The following is a 20,152-nucleotide window of genomic DNA, read 5'->3' as shown; positions in this document are numbered from 1 at the left end:
AAATGTATTCAGACAGAAAACAGTTGTTTATATTTCACAAAATTACTATTTCATGAATTTTGATCCAAATGCAGACTTGGTGAGCATAAGAGACTTCTTTCAAAAATATTTAAACATCTAACTTTTAATGGTTTGTATATGTTTATAATATCTTAATATTATTACGTCACTGGGGATTCTAGGGAAAGTCCTTTAAGTCATAAAAACAAAAATATCTGATGTATGCTGATATATCACAGCTGTAATCACAACTATACAGAACTCAAAACAGATAGTTTCACATGCACAAACACACACGCAAACACACACACACACACACACACACACACGCAAATATATATATATATATATATATATATATATATATATATATATATATATATATATATATATATATATATATATATATATCACTATCTTTATATATATATATATATATATTGAAAAGTTGATGGCAATTTTAAACCAAAAAAAGAAGCATCACTTGGCAATATCTTATACTGAAATTAGTGACATCATTATTCGCTATAAAGTCATGTGACAAACATAGGGACAAGCTCTGGAGGTAAATTTTCATGGGTAATTTATTTTGGGTTTATCTCAGTGGTTAATGTAACTTTCATTATTATCTGTCCACCAGGTGTGTCATATGTTATTCAATTACACACTGAGTCACACACACACACACACACACACACACACACACCCTATGTAAAATATATAAATACACTGGTAATAAAAAAGACACGTTTCAAATGAATGAATGACACGTTTTGGTTGGGCAGACACGTGGGAGAGAGCAAAAGATAAAGTGGGAGAGGTAAATCTCTTGGATTACAATGTTTTTCTAGAATTAATATTCCCCTGCCAACTGGTTAATCCTGGGGATTATCCGCTCTTCTGGCCAGAGGAGAGTACGCTGAAAACTCTCAAACACTTGTTTTCTTATGAAGTTCCCCTTTGGTAAGTGAGAGACTGTCAGACTTCCCGTTTAGAAAGGCTTCATTGCATATGATTGATGATGGGACTGTTTTTCAGTTCTTTCAGTTAAAGTATTGTGTTGTTCGGCGTGAACAGGTGGCTGAAGTCTCCTGTGTACTTTAGAACATTTATCAGAAGTAATATTGGTCATGCCAAGTCAATTTTACTTCACAGTGTTTCATTGTTTCACAGCAGCTTTGTAGAAAATCACAATGTTAATGTTTATAACATCCTTATATTATCATGCCACTGGAGATTCTGGGGAAGTCCTTTAAGTCACAGGAAATTATCCATTTTGAAAGTTCTGCTCAGATGTGATTTTGAATAACAGGTTTTGATGCTTTCATCTATTGTTTATCTTCTTTCTGCATTTTCCTATTGTTTGACTGAGACAAGTGACATCACGGGAGGCAAGAAAGACTGCCAGAGTAGACGCAGGTCGAATAGTTGTTCCAAAACATTTTTTTTTTATGCTGCTAACTATATTAGCTTTTTTATTCCTTGGGCTTTCTGGCCTGATTTGTTAATTGTTTTCTCTGGAACAAAAAATACAATACAAAACAGAACACTTATATAGAATAAGTATAGATTTTCACTGGATTACTCATCAACTTCCTTTATGAGACACACCGTTTGATTAAACAAACGTGGAGGGGACATCTCTCAAGTGAACATTATTTTAGCTACATACATCAAGACATAGTCATGAGTATTAATATTAGGCTGTGTCGAAATTCATGACTTACATAAATCATTTGATCCACAGGAAACAGTTAACAAGGGAAATAGTAAAATTAATTCATTAAAATATTTATTTAAAAACATTATCTGCGTGTCTGCACATCTGTTGGTGATTTACAGATGATTAAAGTATCAAATATTTAAATTTAAATGGTTTTAATTATTTTTAATTGAATTCATTATTATAATTTAAAATGTATTTAAATGATGAAAAATTCATGTACATTTCATTATTATCATATGTACAATGATTCATTCAGGATATCTAGTCTTAAAAACAGTCGTCACAGTTTTGTATTATTGAATTATTTTCCGACAGTAAACGGGCCCTATTTTGTTGCTACGGCAATAAGGGACATTTCTATATTTTTTTCTCTGCCAAACAGGAAGTTGTGACATTACATGGCTCGTTACTCTAACCTCAGCCCACAGCACCATCCTCACAACAGTTTACGCACTTAAAATGAACACCCTCATCCTGACACCCTCACAAAACCACATATAGATTATTCAATGTTACACACACACACTGAATGCGACAGGTGTATATGCATATGATGATATAAACAGATGCAAATGGAAACAATGGGAAACAATATATCTTTTTTATATTTTATTTATCTAGCACAAATGGCTCCTACTCATTCTGAGCTGCTTGTTTTTCAGTTATTATAGAAATATTGCCTGTAGTAGCAGCAAGAACATGAGCAACAACATGGTATTTGACTTACTGCCATGGCAGGAAAATCCATATTTGTGTAATTTAGATACATTTCAGGAGGCATGGTTGTGTTCATTTTATTTGAACATATTCAATTTTTAATTAATTGCACTAAATTAACACATTCAGTTGACTACACTTGTTAAAACATGAACAGTTGATCTCATCAAGTTGAGTGAGTCTTCACTAAATTCTCATTTGATGTGATGATGGTGTTGCATTACAAACCAATTATTTGACATGTAAAGACATAAACTGAAATTCAGACTAATATCAGGCAAGTACGAACACAAAACCTCATATTCTTAAGCTTAAAAGGAGGGGGAGTGTGGGATGGAAGAGTGGCCACAGTTGTGGGAGAATTTGTAGGGGAAAAAGACGGGGGAGAGACAGAGTGAATGAAGGGAAATTCAAGACTGAGGGAGTGAATGAGAAAGGAGGACAGAGCTGAACTCAGCTGCTCTTTATACACACATTCAGGGAAAGAAAAACAGTGCATGGGAGGATCCTCCTCCTCTTCCTTTAACAAAAGTGGTTTTAGTTTTGGTTTGCAATTTTAGGCTGAGTTGAATATGTGTAAGTGTTTATTCTCAACCATCAACCGAAATTTTACTACATTTCGAAATACTGTGCAGAAATAATTTCAATCAATGCAATGATTCAAAAGGTTTCTTATCATTTTATCACTCATGTTCTGTTTGGAGTTTCGGAGAATTATTTTAACAGCTCAGTAAAAAATATAGCATTAATGTATCAGGTTGATATATCGTGATACAACATTTCCTAATGTGAGAACTGATTATAAGCAACATTAATATATACATCTGATTACTTGAGTTTGGGGTCTCATGGAACCTGGAAACAAAACATTAAATAATGCAAACAATACTAAAATTATAATAAAGTTTAGATTTATTTGAATTTCTTAGTTTATCATTAGTAGTTTTTTTAATTTTTAGTTGTCTCAGTTCAACTGAAACAGAATTACTCAAATTGATATCAGTCACATGATAAACAAGGCAGTCAAAGCTTTGATAATATCTGCCACCTTTGGTGAGGTCTGAGGAAAAATAAGACAAAGACTTAAATATCTGAATTAATATTATGATAATCACGTACATCACAGAAATTTTTTGACATCCCACATATAGAAACGATAAAGTCAATTGTAACAGAACATGAGAGTTAAGAATAATCTTACTTGTCAGCATGAGACATAATGATGTCATTTTAAGTCATGTTGGTTAGATTGACCACAAGGCGTTTTTAGTTTTCATATGGGGGAGTGTTTGATCAGTAGCAGTCTGTATTCTTGTGATGCATCACATTTGATAGGCTGTATCAATCATAAATGAGGAAGCATCATTTCCATTTTCAGATATGTGACTCAGAGACACACACATCCTCCCTCATATTAGTAGTGCCATATGTTTGTTGTTGTCATTTAAAATAAATAAAAGGTGAGCTCAGATGTGGGTGACGTTCCACACAGTACAGAAATAAATGTGGGTGAACATTTTTATTATTTTAATGTCTTTTATTACTGGCTAATAGTTTCCACCTTCATTTAAATTTACATTTGGTTACTAGTTTCTGTACTTTTATTTGAATCTACATTTTATTTCTGGCTACAAGTTTCTGTACTTTCACAGAAATTTTTAAAGTGGTGGTTCTACAATTGATTACAATAAATGCTGACTTCATACTGTGACTGCAGAGTGAACATTAGCAGGAAATGACTGTGATCAAATAACTATCTGCATCTATGTTTCAGTAATGACGTATATTTACACAATAACTGCAGTTGTGTGATGTTAGTCTTCTATGTTTGAGTAATGATGTATATTTACACAATAACTGCAGTTGTGTGATTAAAATTGTGTTTGTTGTCTGCAGTGACCAATGTTAAGCTGCAGTCCCGGTTGATGAGTCAGACTAATAGTTCACCTGACTCAGCTCACCAAAAATCCCCAACCACCCATAAAGGAATAGTTCACCCAAAAATGAAAATTTGCTGAAATTTACCCTCAGGCCAATTCAACATGAGTTTTTTTGTTCATTTAAAAAGTGTTTTTGGAGAAATTCAGCATTACATCACTTGCTCACCAGTGGATCCTCTGGAGTGAATGGGTGCCGTCAGAATGATAAAAACACAATAATCCACAAGTAATCCACACGACTCTATCTAATTAATGTCTTGTGAAGCAAAACGCTGTGTGTAAGAAACAAATCCATCATTTATGCATTTTAACTTTAAGCCATCACTTCTGGCCAGTCCATAAACCATAATAATGCTTCCTCCAGTCCATCCACACTGCTGTCCTCTGACATCAAAATCCACATACATATTTGGTTTGAACTGTTTTTGATTGTTTTTGCTTATAAATGGGGCTTGTCCTGTTCATATTTCTCTCCTGATTCAAGAGATATTACTTTTTCACTGGGGAAAACATATTATGGATAGACAACCTACTGTAGTTGGAAGCAATGGTTTGAAGTTAAAAACATCAGTTATGATCAGACTTCATAGTCAATAACCTAACTATCGGTGTTGTGATGAATTTGTCCTTAACCAGGAAGAACATAATGTGAGGTCATAAGGTACAAATTACAAACATAAAAATGCAATTGAATAAACTACATAATACAAACTATATAAATGCTACATAATAACCAACTGTGTTCTTGCTAGGAGAAAATGAATTCAATTATAAAAAGGTCAAAGTTCCAGCCAAAGTGAACACTTATGACATTACTTAAACTATTATCCCACCATGCAGCACAATATGACTATTATTTATTGTATTTACAACAGTTTCTTGTGTAATGGCAGAAAATGACCTAGACGGCATTGATTTCACTTTCAAATTCTGAATACAGCATTTTATTATATATATATATATATATATATATATATATTTATATATATATATATATATATATATATATAAACATCAGTGTTATCTTGATTCTTGTAAAATTCTGGCAGTGTGTGAGTATAAATTATTCCATAATATCTTTTTATATTGAAAAGGAGCATTCAAACAGATAGATGAAGGTGCGGAGAGGTCAGAACAATGAATACCAAATACATTGCATTCAAAACTAATGATATTAGTCTGTAAAGATGCAGAGAAAGGTGTAGAGCCAAAAAAGAGGGGAAAGTGCAGAGAAAGGTGCAGAGCCAAAAAAGAGGGGAAAGTGCAGAGAAAGACAAATAAGTTGTGACAGGGACAGAGAGATTGTGAATGTGACCTCAGATTACAGACTGCTGTTAAACATTATCCAGCCCCTTGGGCCATTTAATTCCAAACATAATCTTGCATTCAGAGTTCATATTGTTTTTCCACTTTACCACATGGCCTATTTCTCCACTGCACATTGTTTCATTCACAAGTACAACCCCCCCTTTATAGCGCTTCTGTGTGGACGTGCATAGAGAAGTCCTGGACAACCACAATGAGTTGCATGCATGGGAGGTCATGCTTTTAGAGTCATTCAAGCATCCAGAGAACAACCTGCTCCTTAATGTCTGCAACTGTGTTGTTTGCTCTTAGGGGTTAAAAATAGATGTACTGTACATTTGAAATGGATCTGTTTGTCTTTGTGTTTGTCCAGTCACATATAGAATTGATTTTAGAGTAAACTTTTAAAAATTGTTCAATTACTAAGCAGCTAATTATATTGTAGACATGTTTACTGCCTGTAATCCTAATTGTTTAGTTTGGTTTTGTAATTTTAAGATGAGTTGAATGGGTAGAAAATGTTTATCTGCAGACAGATATTTTTTTTTTTTTACAGTGATGTGAAATACACATATCACGCAAATATCACACGATACATCAGGTTGATGATGTCATGGTACATTTCCTAATCTTATGAGAGTTGGGGAAGTTGTGGCCTAGTGGTAAGAGAGTTTGACTCCTAACCCTAAGGTTGTGGGTTCGAGTCTTGGGCAGGCAATACCATGACTGAGGTTCCTTTGAGCAAGGCACCGAACCCCCAACTGCTCCCCGGGTGCTGCACCATAAATGGCTGCCCACTGCTCCGGGTGTGTGTTCACGGTGTGTGTGTGTTCACTGCTGTATGTGTGCACTTTGGATGGGTTAAATGCAGAGCACGAATTCTGAGTATGAGTCACCATACTTGGCTGTATGTCACATCACTTTTATAATCAAAATTTCTATTTGATAAGCTCTTTTAAATATCACATTACTTGTTTGGGGTCTCAGAGACACAATTATATTTGTTGTTTTGTTTTTAATATAAAATTGATTTTTTTGGGTTTTGGATAAATGACTAAAATTTTGATAAAATTGACTGTAATGTTTATGAATCTGACACACTCAGTTCAGTTTCATGGATCTCTCTTTAATGAGCTGATGATCTGAATCAGGTTTAATAAATAAGGGAGAAAACAAAATGTGCTGCAGTGCGCCGAGGGTTTGAGACAACCAGTCAGTATGCTACAACATATATGCTATTTTAATTTCTTAAATTTTAATGTCTATAAAAACTAATATCTGCTGCCTGGGTTTTGACAAAGTCAGATGAAGAACATATTACATATACACCTAAATGCATTGCAAATAAGCTTACTGCATATATATATATATATATATATACTCTAAGATTTTTATGATCAAATCAGCTAGAAATGTCTAGGGTTCATTCCAACAGTGTTTATAATATGCCACCTGCATATGTCAGAATCACAGTCACATGATGTGAAAACATTTTTTTTATTTCATTTTTCATTTTTTTTTTATTATTTTTTTTTTACCTCTGACTAAATACTGTGCTGTAATGTACTTTGGAATGCATTATGTTCAATAAAACAATAAAATAATATTATTCTTATTTCTATTTATCAGCCTTTTTTTAAATAATTTTTTTGCTCTTTATTATTATTTTCTGAAATTATTTTAAACTTGACAGATATCTTCATTTTTATTTTTCCTTGTTTGCAAAGCACTTATATTGTATATAAATTGTATTACAGCAATAAGTAGGCTACACCTGCATTCGTTGTGTTTTGGTTTTTCTTAGCATCTTTTCTGTCTGTTTGTCATTTAAGCAGTTATTCTCTGCTGACAGCTTGCATCACCCACTGAAACTGTAGGCTACACCTATGGAAAGTTGCAGAGCGGTGTATTTTACCCACACGAAATTACATGGTACGGTCAAGCATGAAAATACATCATCGCCTTCAGCGCGTGGTTTGATGTTCCTGATTTAACGGTGTGACCTTGACCAAAGCCCTCAGGGAACCACAAAGGTGTCATAATATACCGTATTCTACACTTCACGTGCGTGTGTGTGTGTGTGTGTGTGTGTGTGTGTGTGTGTGTGTTGAGGTTTCACTGTTCTATGGTACTGCTTAAACTCACGTCACAAAATAAAAAACACGGGTAAACCCAACGACCACGTGTCAGTGGGAAAAGAGGGGTGAGAGCGTCACGAGCCATATATGGAATGTCGGTCTAACTCAACGGGCCATATATGGTGCTTCCGTGCGTGACGTCTGTTCCTTATGTGGAAAACGAAGGCGTGGCTGTGGCGGAGGAGACGCGATACAAATACTGTTTCCAACCCCGCCTGTACTGTAGAATCACATCTGCTGACAAATAAAGGACTTTAAAACTAAGCTTTGACGAACTACAGGGAACGATTATATGACAACAAAATTATTCGATGTTCTTTTAAAAGTAATAATACTGTGAAAACACACCAGGCCTATACGGACCAAATAATATTGTTTTGTGTCATCTATTTTTTGTTATCGTTTATAGTTCTTCATTTCTAGTGGACTAACAAATTCGTTCCCATATACTGAACGCGCTGTCGTGGATTCTGTGAAGAATATTCGTTTCTCCTCACGGCTGTTGTTTGTCTGGAGAGGTCATGGGTATTGGCGACCCTCTCGAGATCTCAGGCAGTGAGCGTTGGTTCATATTTTGCGGACTCCCTCTGAGCTCTTCGCGTCTGGGGGATGCATCGTGTTGGACTGCCGGCCGTTCCTCGCCTTCTCCCGAGCGCACATCCTCGAGTCCCGCAATGTTAACTGGAATTCAATGCTGAGACGGAGGTCCAAGAGCTCCGTGGTGTGTCTGGAGTGGCTGGTGGCCGATAAGGCGCTCCTGGCCCAGCTGCGGAACGGGGACTTCTCTCCGGTGGTGGTCCTGGATGACAACAGTCGCTCGGTCAGAGATCTGAAGAGCGAGAGTCTGGCCAGTCTCCTCCTCAGTGCCCTTCAGTCAGAGGTCCAGTCCGCCTCGACGCACATCTGCTTCTTACAAGGTAAACTTCACAGAACTAGACATGCTGTCCTTGTTTTTAAACTAATATATTTCATCACTGTAAAAATGGTCTAAAACATCTAAATTACATTTAAAGGTGTACACTCACACATTTCACTGTAAAAATGGCAGGTAAACTACAAAACATTCATGTGGTAAAATCTGATTTGATTTGGAATAATATAAGTTGAAATGACTATATTATCTTTTATTTCAACGAAAGTAATTCGATTCTGTAGTTCTGTATTTATATTATCTGTTGGAAAATGTATCATATTTGCAAACTGCATAAGCAGCTTTGCTTTATACATTGTTTAAATGTTTTATCAGGTAACAAAAATGTGCTTCAGATGGTGACATCTAATTCAGCAGGTTTTATTCGAGTCAAAAATAATTGCATATATATTATTATATATATATATATATTATATATATATATATATATATATATAAACAGAAAGAAGAAATTTGCCTTGTTTTACAGTGTATTACATTTGCATTGTAGGTTATTTTGAACTTTTGCATTTGCATTGTAGGTTATTTTTTATTTTGAATTTTGTTTTGAACAAAATGTGTAGGTTATTTTGCACTTTATATTACAAATTTGTCAAGATATTTATACAACAAAATGTTTTCTTTGAGACCATTTCTATATATAGATATATATATATATATATCTATATATATATATAAACAGAAAGAAGAAATTTTTGCACTCTTGTTTTACAGTGTATTACATTTGCATTGTAAACAGAAAGAAGAAATTTGCCTTGTTATTTTGCATTTGCAAACTGAAGAAATATTTTGAACTTTTGCATTTGCATTGTAGGTTATTTTGAAGAAAATTTTGAACAAAATGTAATTTTGTCATTTATGCTTTTGAATTTGGAGGTTTTTTAAATGTTTTTCAAGGTGTTTGCATTTTGATGTTTTCTTTGACCATTTCTAGGTGGATTTGACGGGTTCTTCGCACTTTATCCAGAGCTCTGCTTTAGCCCTACCGTCATGTGCTCAAATCATCCTGCTCTCAGTGATTCAGAGCCCATCGTTTCTGGAAGAAAGACTCCTCTCTATGATCAGGTTGGCTATTAGAAATCTCGAAATCATAATGAATTATCTCAATTTAAATCACAATGTCTTTTGAATACACCCATTGACTTTTGTCCTTTGTGATTTCTAGGGTGGTCCAGTCGAAATCCTCCCTTTCCTCTTTCTAGGCAGTGCGCATCACTCATCCAGACGGGAGGCTCTGGAGCGATGTGGGATCACCGCTGTGCTCAACGTATCCTCTTCCTGTCCCAACCTGTTTGAGGAGGAACTTCAGTACAAAACTCTGAAGGTGGAGGACAGTCTGGCCGCAGACATACGTGTCCTCTTTCCAGAAGCCATCCACTTCATCGGTAAGTCCTGTGGTATCAACAAAAAGACATTTCTTGATTCTTCAGAAATATAATAATGACATAAAAACTAATGCTTCACCTGTGCTGCATCTGCAGATTCAATAAAAGAGAGTGGTGGTCGAGTGCTGGTCCACTGTCAAGCAGGAATCTCCCGGTCAGCCACCATCTGCCTGGCGTACCTCATTCACGCTCGACGTGTCAGTCTGGACGAGGCCTTTGACTTCGTAAAACGCCGCAGACAAGTCATCTCACCAAACTTAGCTTTCATGGGCCAACTTCTTCAGTTCGAGACGGATGTTTTGTGCGGTTAGACAGAGAGAACAGTGGCACATTTTGAACTTTAATATCTTGAACTGGTCCCACTAACTTTCAGAATACAGATCTACTGGCCACAGCTTTGACTTCAAAGACTGTGACAGATCTGCAAAGGTGCTTTCAGGAAGTTTTAGTTTGATGCTATCTATGGGTGTACAAACAGAGAGACATGAGACATTTAATAAGGGGACCAAATGAGGCATCTCACCCTTTAAACTACACCATAACTCAGCTTGTTTGGGTAACGTTTTAGATGGCATCAACTGACTACCTGTCCTTGATTGTTTATGGCAATACAAACTATACATAGATAAATGCCTTTCTGTGTTTCCGAACAACAACGGCATTGCTTACACACTGCTACACCCAATAGCCCTCATGGAAAAGATAATAATCACGTCATTTTGACATTGTACTACTGACCCAAGATAACTTGTATATGAGATACTGATGAAACAGACAAACAACTTCTGTCATGCAAAACTGGGTATGTAGGTTAATAAAGTATTTTGTTTTCATTTTAGCTTCAACAGTAATATATGTTTAGGATGTATGTGCACAGATCATCATACTGTGAAATTGTGTTGCATCAGTCAATGTTCCATTTGATTGCAGTGACTGATGCTGTGACCATATAAGGCTGTGACGTGTGGTTAGTCTTCTCTTTGGTAAATGTCAAGATTTTCCATGAAGTTACTGTCTAATTGTCAGTCTCGAGCAAGTTTTAAAGGGCAAAGACCTGACAAACTGTGATCTTAGGTCATTTTATAAGTGTAATTGTGTTGCGATAGATAACAGGCACTAAAGCCATTTTGTAATTTATTTTATTTTTTTAAAAAGTGTTATTTTATTTCCTTTCTTTTTGTGAATATTTATTTATATATTTTCATTCAAGCAATGCACTTTAAATTACAATTGTTTTGATAATAATATCTTTTGTAAGCTATGTGGTTGACTTATTTCAATTTGTAAATAAATGGATTCATTTGTTTAATGCAGAAGTGAATGTAGTTGTCTTTTTATTATCATGTTTTACAGAAAACTTAAGAGCCCTCAGGGCTTCAACTTCTTTGTGGGCCACCCTCCATGTGTGAAATAAAGCCCAAGTAATTAGACATTACTTAATATGAGAAAAATGTAGCCACAATTAGCAGAATTGCACATTATATATACTGTATATTTTTTAGGTTTTTGAAATGAGTCTCTTATGCTCACCAATGCTGCATTTATTTAATCAGAAAATAATTTTTAATATTTAATATGTTTCAAAAATGAAATATGTAAAGCTGTATTTTCAGCAGTCATTACTCCTGTCTAACATTTTAATGATTTGGTGTTCAATAACTATTTCTTATTAATATCAATGTTGAAAACAATTGTCCTAATTAACATTTATGTGGTAACCATAATACTTTTTTTTTTTTTTGATGAATAGAAAGATCAAAAGAACAGCATTTACTTGAAACAGTAATCTTCAGTGTGTTGTGGCTAAAAGGTTTCAGTTTTACTTAAAAATTATTACTTGCCCCAAACGTTTGCAAGGTAGTGTTGCAATATTAAAGAGATCAGAGCTGCAGAGGTGTCATAAACAGATAACATTGCTAATTTCTTAGTTCATCTCACATTGTTGCAATAGTCATTGGCACACATTTCCTATCTTCTCTTACTCACTGCTGTGGTAATCACACAAATGTATCACTATGGAAATTGGATTGGCTACATGATATAAGCAGCTGAAATCTTTTACCACAGCGCCATCTGCTGACGAAGTAAAAGGAGCTGATTGTACCTGTCAAGCATTGATACAGGACACCACAAAGTGGCAGTATTAGACTATAAACATGAGTACGAACAGGTCTCTAACGAACACGATTTATTATGATGATGATGATGTTGTTGATGATGATATAGTAATTTAATTCCCAAATATCTCTGTGATTGCTGAATCGTTGAAGGTGAGCAAATACCAGTGTAGTAAGAGTAAAGCAAGAAATACAGTTTTTGTTTTATAACTTTGGAGTGTTGTGTGGAATTCATCAGCAAATCAGAGATCAACAATCAAGGAGCATGTGGGGTGACTGTGTTACAGAAGGTCATTGCTGCCTACAGCCATCAGCATCTACAACTCTTTCATTGTGAGCGTGGGCATGGAAAACAGTTATTTGTTTAGCTTTCTGACAATCTTTGATGGAAGTTCTAAACACTTAGGGTGAAACAGATTGTGGTTGCCCATGTGAGGCAGATCCTGTGATGACAGTGCTGATATGGTCATGCATTAACTTTCTCCCTCAAAGCTCAGAACATCATCTGAAACTAACAGCTCTGGTGTGAAGCTATCACACTTTTAAAACAGTTTAACTTATTTGCTTTGGCTGTTAAAGCTCCTACATATTCTCATATTCAAACTTTTAATGTCACACTATTATTTCGACTGCAGCAATTTCTGCCTTTTTTTCACTTTTGAATACCCAAACAGGTTATTCAAATAGTGCTTATGACATGCTATTGGAATATTGGCAGTCTTTTCAGCTCCAGTGCACTTTGTCAGCTAAGAGAATTTGGAAAATTTGCATGTTGCCCAGGGTCAATTCTGTTTGTGAACTCTCATGCCATCAGTTTGCTCATAAGAGCAGGAACATGATACAGCCACAGTGGTTTTAAATTTGTTTGGGAATCAAGTTTGCTTCAAATTACTGTCCTTAAAAGCTGCTCGGTATGCATCTACTGCTTTCATTGCCATTAGAAACCACAAAATTAAAAGTAGAACAGTGAAACATTCACAATCTCCCTCCTACTCCTTTTTAAAAGAACTTACAAAACTTTCTGATATAATTGGTCTGTGATATATATATATATATATATATATATATATATATATATATATATATATATATATATATATATATATATATATATATATATTTTTTTTTTTTTTTTTTTATTTTTTTTTTCAGTTTTTTTTTTTTTTTATTTTTTTTTTATGTGTTTTTTTGAAAGAGAGGTACATTTAGCATACTTTTAAGAGTACTTATCATGGAAATAATATATTTATATAATAATGTAATAAATTTCAAATTATATATAATGTTTACAGGCACGACTGCATGTTATTTGCAATTAAATGAAAATGAATTATAGTTTAAATTTATATCAAATATATTTAACTTGTCTGACATAATAGGACTTAATTAGATCTTTATATTTAACTTCATAATTACTTCTGTTGCCTTTGATATATGGTTAAAGTGTATTACCGCATGAACTGACAAGAGTTCTAAACTTTTAAAACCTTTTAAAAGTGTACTTGTACACTAAGTACTCTCTCTTCAGGTTTTATTTCATTAATATTATATTATATGCAAGTACAGTTGTTTTAATACACTTCTAAGATTTGAAGTACACTGCAATTATACATTCAATACCATTAAGTGCACTTCTTTTTCACAAAGGTTAGCAAACTATACAACCTCATATATCTCATATATCACTCTATAACTACTAAGAAGAAAATTACTTCTCTCCTGAAGGAACATCATGACCCTCGTGAAAGCTATTGGGGAAAAAGTACAGTAAATGCAGTTTCCAAAGAGAACTTTATTCTCAGGAGTGACATGATCTTTAAAGGCATACATTAATGGATAAAAATAATATGACAGGTAGTTGAAATTTTAACACCATTAAAAATAAGTCAATAGGCCTTAATCAGGTCTTTACAGTTGCACAGTTTTATGGAGTTTTGTCAACTGATTTTATTTATTTTCGTAAAGACTTTTGTCAGCTAAGCAATTTGTTATATGATTAATCAACAGTACAACTGAACGCACTATACTATCCCGCATAGCCTCATTTTCATCCTTGTCAAAAATTAAAAAAGGCTCACTCACTAAGGTCTATAAGAATACACTTAACACAATTCTGGATCATGCAGAAAAAGAAACACATCCCAGTGAATGAGTAACAAGATCGTGTTGTATTCTGATATTAACGCAGCTGAAAATAATGACGCAGGAGTGAATGTCATCCTGCAGCAACTAAAACTTGAAGGACTTTTGTATAAATAAAAGTGTTCATTGTGCTTTACAATCCAGTTTGCAGGATTGTAACTTGTCAACTTCTCGATCGAACATATGGTAAAAATAATCCTGCACTCTTCGTTAGGTAAATGTCTTTATCCAAAACCATTACCTTTATCCATTTTGGATAAGTTGTTGGAGTTACTGAATTCTCCAAAATGCGTTATTTGACTTGCATCCACTACACGCCTGTATTTGTTTTATGTTTGACAATAGAGTGTTGGGATAGGTCAGGTTTTTCAGTGGGAGGGAAGAGTTTGCCTCATGACGCCCGTCCTGACATCCCTTATACTGGGTTACTGAGGAGAAGCGTTGCGTAGAGATGAAGCCAGAGCGGTGCGCGCGAGCCGCACCGACACTTCAAACTGTCACTGAGGTAATGCGCGAGGCACGCAGGAGGCATTCAGCTTGCTCACTGAGATACTGTGACTAAAACGGGAGAAACATGGCGGGAGACGGATGGCAAACTGTTTTTAGACATTATCCTTCTTTTTAGTGCTTGGACATACCCGACTCATTTTGGCGTGCCTCTGATTCCTCATTAAGCCGACTTTCTCCACTCAGGAATGTAACAACGGCACAACTACAACAGACTCCATCATTTATCAGGGCAGTTGTTGCGCTTAAAATCTTTTTGCAAACTTGTGAAAACTGTGAGGGGAAAACTGGCACACCGCCGCGCTCTGCTGTGTGTTCTCTGGAGATTTATATTTAAAGCCTTGCGCTCCGTGGAGGCTTGTGCATCTGGGTAACCTAGATTTAAGCATTCCAATATATTTGTTTTGTAAGCACTTGGTGAGAATTTATAACGTTTTTATTCGTAATTTGAATTTTAGAATATATAAAATGTTATAATTGAATAATTGTTACTCAAATATATCTCATTTATAGAAGCACACTATTACGCAGCTTTTCCATATTGTCAATTAATCTATTTGTGACACCATTGCTCGTTTTTTTTTTTTTTTTTTGTTTGTTTGTTTTTTAGGTTTTTTTTTTTTTTTTTTGCACTGGGCGTTTTTCCTATCACGTTATCTGTCTACTATAAAACCTTCAGAAGTTGATAATATAGTGACAGAACCATACATTATAATTTATCAGAACCGTAAATTAAAATTAAATAGATGTAATCTCTCTGACATTTAATTTATTTGATGGCTGTCCTTTAAATTAAATTGCATGTTTCCATAACTGTTCCATAACCCAGATGACGCTTATTACAAATCTGACGCAAAGTAATAAAGTATCAACACATCCGAGGAGATGTGACATAACAATGACTGACAGAATCGTTTAGCATTGAGCGATGTATTCATTCGATTATACGTAAAATCTTTTATTTAATTTCAACAAAATATATTTTACTAAGTTCTTAGAAAAAAAATAACAGCTAAGAAGTTATTCCATTTATTCTGCCTTCATTTGGATTACTAATCGAGAAGGTTAATCCACGTGTGTCCTCAGTTGCCGCGTTGTGGCAGTCATGGCAAGCGCGTGCTTGGCAGGCACGGGTCTGCATGGCCACAACATCAATGTCACTGGAGGCACGTCTTCACCGATTTGTAACCAGAGTATGTTAAAACCCCCTCCGTACACTCCAGAAGCCACAGCAGTCTTTGCAACAGCCATCACATTGATGATTCTTTTTACAATTGTTGGCAATATTCTGGTCATCATCGCTGTTTTAACCAGCCGCTCGCTCAGGGGACCCCAGAATCTCTTCTTGGTCTCCCTTGCGGCTGCAGACATTTTGGTGGCCACCCTAATCATCCCATTTTCACTGGCCAATGAACTGATGGGCTACTGGTATTTCCGCTCCGTATGGTGTGAGATTTACCTGGCGCTGGATGTGTTGTTCTGCACTTCCTCTATAGTACACCTGTGTGCCATCAGTCTAGACCGCTACATGTCTATCTCACGTGCTGTCACTTATGGCCCAAAGAGGACACCCAAACGCATCAAATGTGCCATTTTGGTGGTGTGGCTGATCTCAGCAGTCATCTCCTTCCCACCACTACTCTCCATGAACAAGAACAAAGGTGTTTCAGGTGGGCTGCCACAGTGTGAGCTCAACAATGAGCGCTGGTACATCCTGTACTCTACTATCGGTTCCTTCTTTGCTCCTTGTCTGATTATGATCTTAGTCTACATGCGGATCTACCAGATAGCCAAGCAGCGCACACGATGTCCACCAGGGGAGCCCCGCAAAGAGGTCCCAGCCAATGCCGCAACTCCTCAGCACAATGTCCACACGGAGGGTCTACAAAATGGAAGAGAAGATGAAACGCCCTCTTCCTTGCAGAAAAAAAACAGGCCTCCGACTCTGGCTGTGTCCCAAGTGGAGTCCACCCAGCAGGCGGCGAGCCCCCCAATCTCCAACAAACATCTGCAACCCCCTTTGACAACCCTGACACCAACCACGCCGTGCCCCTCCCCGTCTCCTTCGAATTCATCCGAAATGGCTCCTAATAAACCTAAAGAGGGGAAAAAGGTGAAGAAGACCATGAAACAGCCTGATAACAATAATGGAGAGAGCATGAGCTCTGACTCAGACACTGAGCAAGGTGGGAGGGGGTTAGAAGTCCCTTGTACCCCGAGCATGACACCCAGTGGCATCCATTCCCCCGCCACCATCCAGAAATACAGAGACATGATTGCCACCACCAAAGGTACCAAATTGGTGTCCCGGAAGACGAAGCAGGAAGGAACGCCCAACTCCGCACGGCGCAAAGCCATGGTGAACCGAGAGAAGCGCTTCACCTTTGTGTTGGCTGTGGTAATAGGCGTCTTTGTCATCTGCTGGTTCCCTTTCTTCTTCTCGTACAGCCTCCAAGCTGTGTGCCCGGAGATGTGCGCCCTGCCAGAACCACTCTTTAAGTTCTTCTTTTGGATCGGCTACTGCAACAGCTGCCTCAACCCAGTCATCTACACCATCTTCAACAAAGACTTCCGCAGAGCCTTCAAAAAGATTCTCTGCAAGAACATCAAAGGCACATTCTTCTGAAGCTTCTGAAGTGGATCATCTCCTCAGACAACAAACATACGGTTATTCAGAACACAGACTACAGAAAAAGACTAAACAAAGCACAATAACGTTGCTGTTGTGATGTAAATGAAGGGCTTTTTGTGCTGCCCTGTGAACTGAGGACACTTTGCTACTCAAATGACTCTTTTTTTTTTTTTGTCCAGGTTACCGCCTCAGGCATTGGATTCCTGGTATTTGTGCTATAAAATGGGGCTAATCCAAAAATATTCACAGACAATGACAAACCAAAGCTAAATAAAACAAAAGTATTAATGGGGACTATTGCACACCTGCAAGGACAGGCCACATGGAGGTCAATAGGAAGGTCATTGTATTTTTTTCCCCTTTTATCTCACCTTTCTAAGAACACCAGGCCTTGGGGATACTGCAAACACGGATTTCTCTAAGGATTTCAGAGGTACACCATTCAGATTCTTTACATACAGCTTTCCCATGCTGATTGGTCTACCAGTACCTACACAGCATCATTTCTGAGGAACAAAGACATGACATGCTCCTGTGGAAATCCTTGCCAGGGGCAATGTGTAGGAAAGAGGTGACGCAAGTTTCTCCGATCAAACATTAAGGCTTCTAGTTACAGACCCCCAGGGTAGGACCACTGGGAAGTTTCCTGGCATTCTGTCATGCAGAAAGGCTCTGTGAATACAGAATACCTGCCATGGATGGAAGCCTTTCTTTCTCTTTCCATCTTGGACAGGTTGGCAGCAGGCTTTAAGATAGCAAAATGTTTATTACAGGAACTTTAGATATGTATTCATTTTGAAAGTCATTTTCATTTTTAATATGACAAGACTCTTGGCATCATCAAAAATTACTTAAGACTTTGGTAACTGATTCAGATGACATATACACCTCCTGATTTCACTGGAGGTGCTCTTTCTGATTTGGTTTAGCACTTTGCTTTGTATAAAAGAACAAATGATCATTTGTTGGTGTACACTGATCTACTGCACCCTAAATGTCTGAACATTCAGCAGGGTGATACTTTGGGACTAAGGGCTGATAGCAGTGATGCTTTCTATTTCGTTGGTCATTGTCTTTTTGCTAATGATTATGTGTGTGTGTGTGTGTGTGTGTGTGTGTGTGTGTGTGTGTGTGTGTGCGCGCGCGAGCAAATGTAGTGAATGGTTATGTGTCATGTTTGACCGCCGTGTATGTTTGGAAATGTATGCTGTGTGCGAATGTTGTTGTGCAGAGTTTTCTTTGTGTAATGGTGTGTGAGTTCACATCCCTCCCCTGATTCCACTGGCACCAGTTCAACTATATATGTATGTGCTTGATAAACGTGGCTGGTTTGCCAGATCTGCCAGTGCTTATGAGTCAGCTACTTCCCGTGCCAATGCTTTTACATGTTTTGCTGCTAAACTCATTTAATATCTTCTTAAACCAGAGTTTATTTCATAAGAATCTTTTTATTGCAGGTCATTTTGAACTAATAATTTTGAGACAGAAATGAGTTAGAGGAGATGAAAGCTGTAAATTATTCTTATGTGAATGATTTTGTATTTATTTATCCTTCTATTTCTTATTGTTTCCCCCTAATATATAAATACATATATTTTCCTTTTTTTTCCCAAGGGGAAAACAAACATGAGATCGTTTCAGCTGCAACACAATTAAAAAGCCTTCTACTGTACTTTTTCGGTATGACATTTGTATGTGTCAGGACATTGCATTCAGACTGCATTCTCATAAGCTTTGCAATTGATGGGATCCTGGTAAACTGTATACATTTTGCCTTCTGGACTCCTCTTTCTTCAGTGTAATGCTGTTGGTTTCCCACTGCTCTTGAAAAAATAAAACCGCTGAGCTGTGTGTGCCAAATGACTCATTGCTGTCAGAGAATGACTATAGTGCTTTTAATGCAGATGAACAGATTTTTATCTCAGCACATGTCATTGGGACACATTGAAAATTATGCAAAGAAAATGAGGTTTTACTAATGGCAAGGCATTTAAAATTCCTTATCCAAAACAACTCTAGAACAAAATTGTCAACAGATCCCTGTTGTTTATGTGGAACAACACTGGACAACAGTATGCCTCACTTTCCTTATTCATTTGTTTGATTTTTACAGATTTAAATCCAAATATAGTAGTAACTACTATAGATATAGAGAGAGGAAATTTGTATTCAAATGGGAAGATGTTTTGACGTATTAGAATATGAGATTAATTGGTGCTTTGGCGATATGTTTGGATAAACTCTTAGTCTCCCTTAGGGTCAATTTGACACCCTCCAATCCTTTAAAAACATTTATATTCACAGACATGATTGCATTAGAAATGGTGATGTTTCTGAACACAATGCAGGCATGAGATTGAGGATTAATACTGGACAGTTTAATACTAAAATGCAGGTTCAGCGTCTTTGATGTTAATTGCCTTTTTATCAAGACTGCACTTTAAAAATAGTGGAATGGAAAAAAAAGTTAATATTATGTGTATTTTACAAGATAAGAGGCAGACTCCAGACTTTGAAGTCAAACAGGGACGGATATTCATTTCTGGTAATTGCAGGAAGATGCTGCATTTAATAATTGATGAAGTCTCAGTATGAAGTGTGTAAATAATTTT

The 20,152-nt window shown here is 36.3% G+C and overlaps 1 protein-coding gene and 1 pseudogene across 1 annotated transcript; both read left to right on the top strand.

Annotated features, from left to right (window-relative positions):
- The first annotated feature begins 7,408 nt into the window (after positions 1 to 7,408).
- LOC109090681 lies at positions 7,409 to 11,461 on the top strand (annotated as a pseudogene).
- Positions 11,462 to 14,840: 3,379 nt separating this feature from the next.
- On the top strand, positions 14,841 to 19,391 carry LOC109090680 (alpha-2B adrenergic receptor-like). Its single transcript, XM_042762594.1, has one exon. It carries the CDS (start codon positions 16,014 to 16,016, stop codon positions 17,532 to 17,534), a length of 1,521 nt encoding a protein of 506 aa, XP_042618528.1. The 5' UTR covers positions 14,841 to 16,013; the 3' UTR covers positions 17,535 to 19,391.
- The last annotated feature ends 761 nt before the right edge of the window (positions 19,392 to 20,152 follow it).

This window comes from Cyprinus carpio, chromosome A8 (genome assembly GCF_018340385.1).
Source record: "Cyprinus carpio isolate SPL01 chromosome A8, ASM1834038v1, whole genome shotgun sequence".
Taxonomy (NCBI): Eukaryota; Metazoa; Chordata; class Actinopteri; order Cypriniformes; family Cyprinidae; genus Cyprinus; species Cyprinus carpio.
Note: the sequence above shows the minus strand (reverse complement) of the source record. Positions and strands in the feature narration are given on the sequence as shown.

Coding starts and splice junctions, on each gene's coding strand:
- LOC109090680 (XM_042762594.1), top strand. CDS start 16,014: ATGGCAAGCGCGTGCTTGGCAGGCACGGGTCTGCATGGCCACAACATC.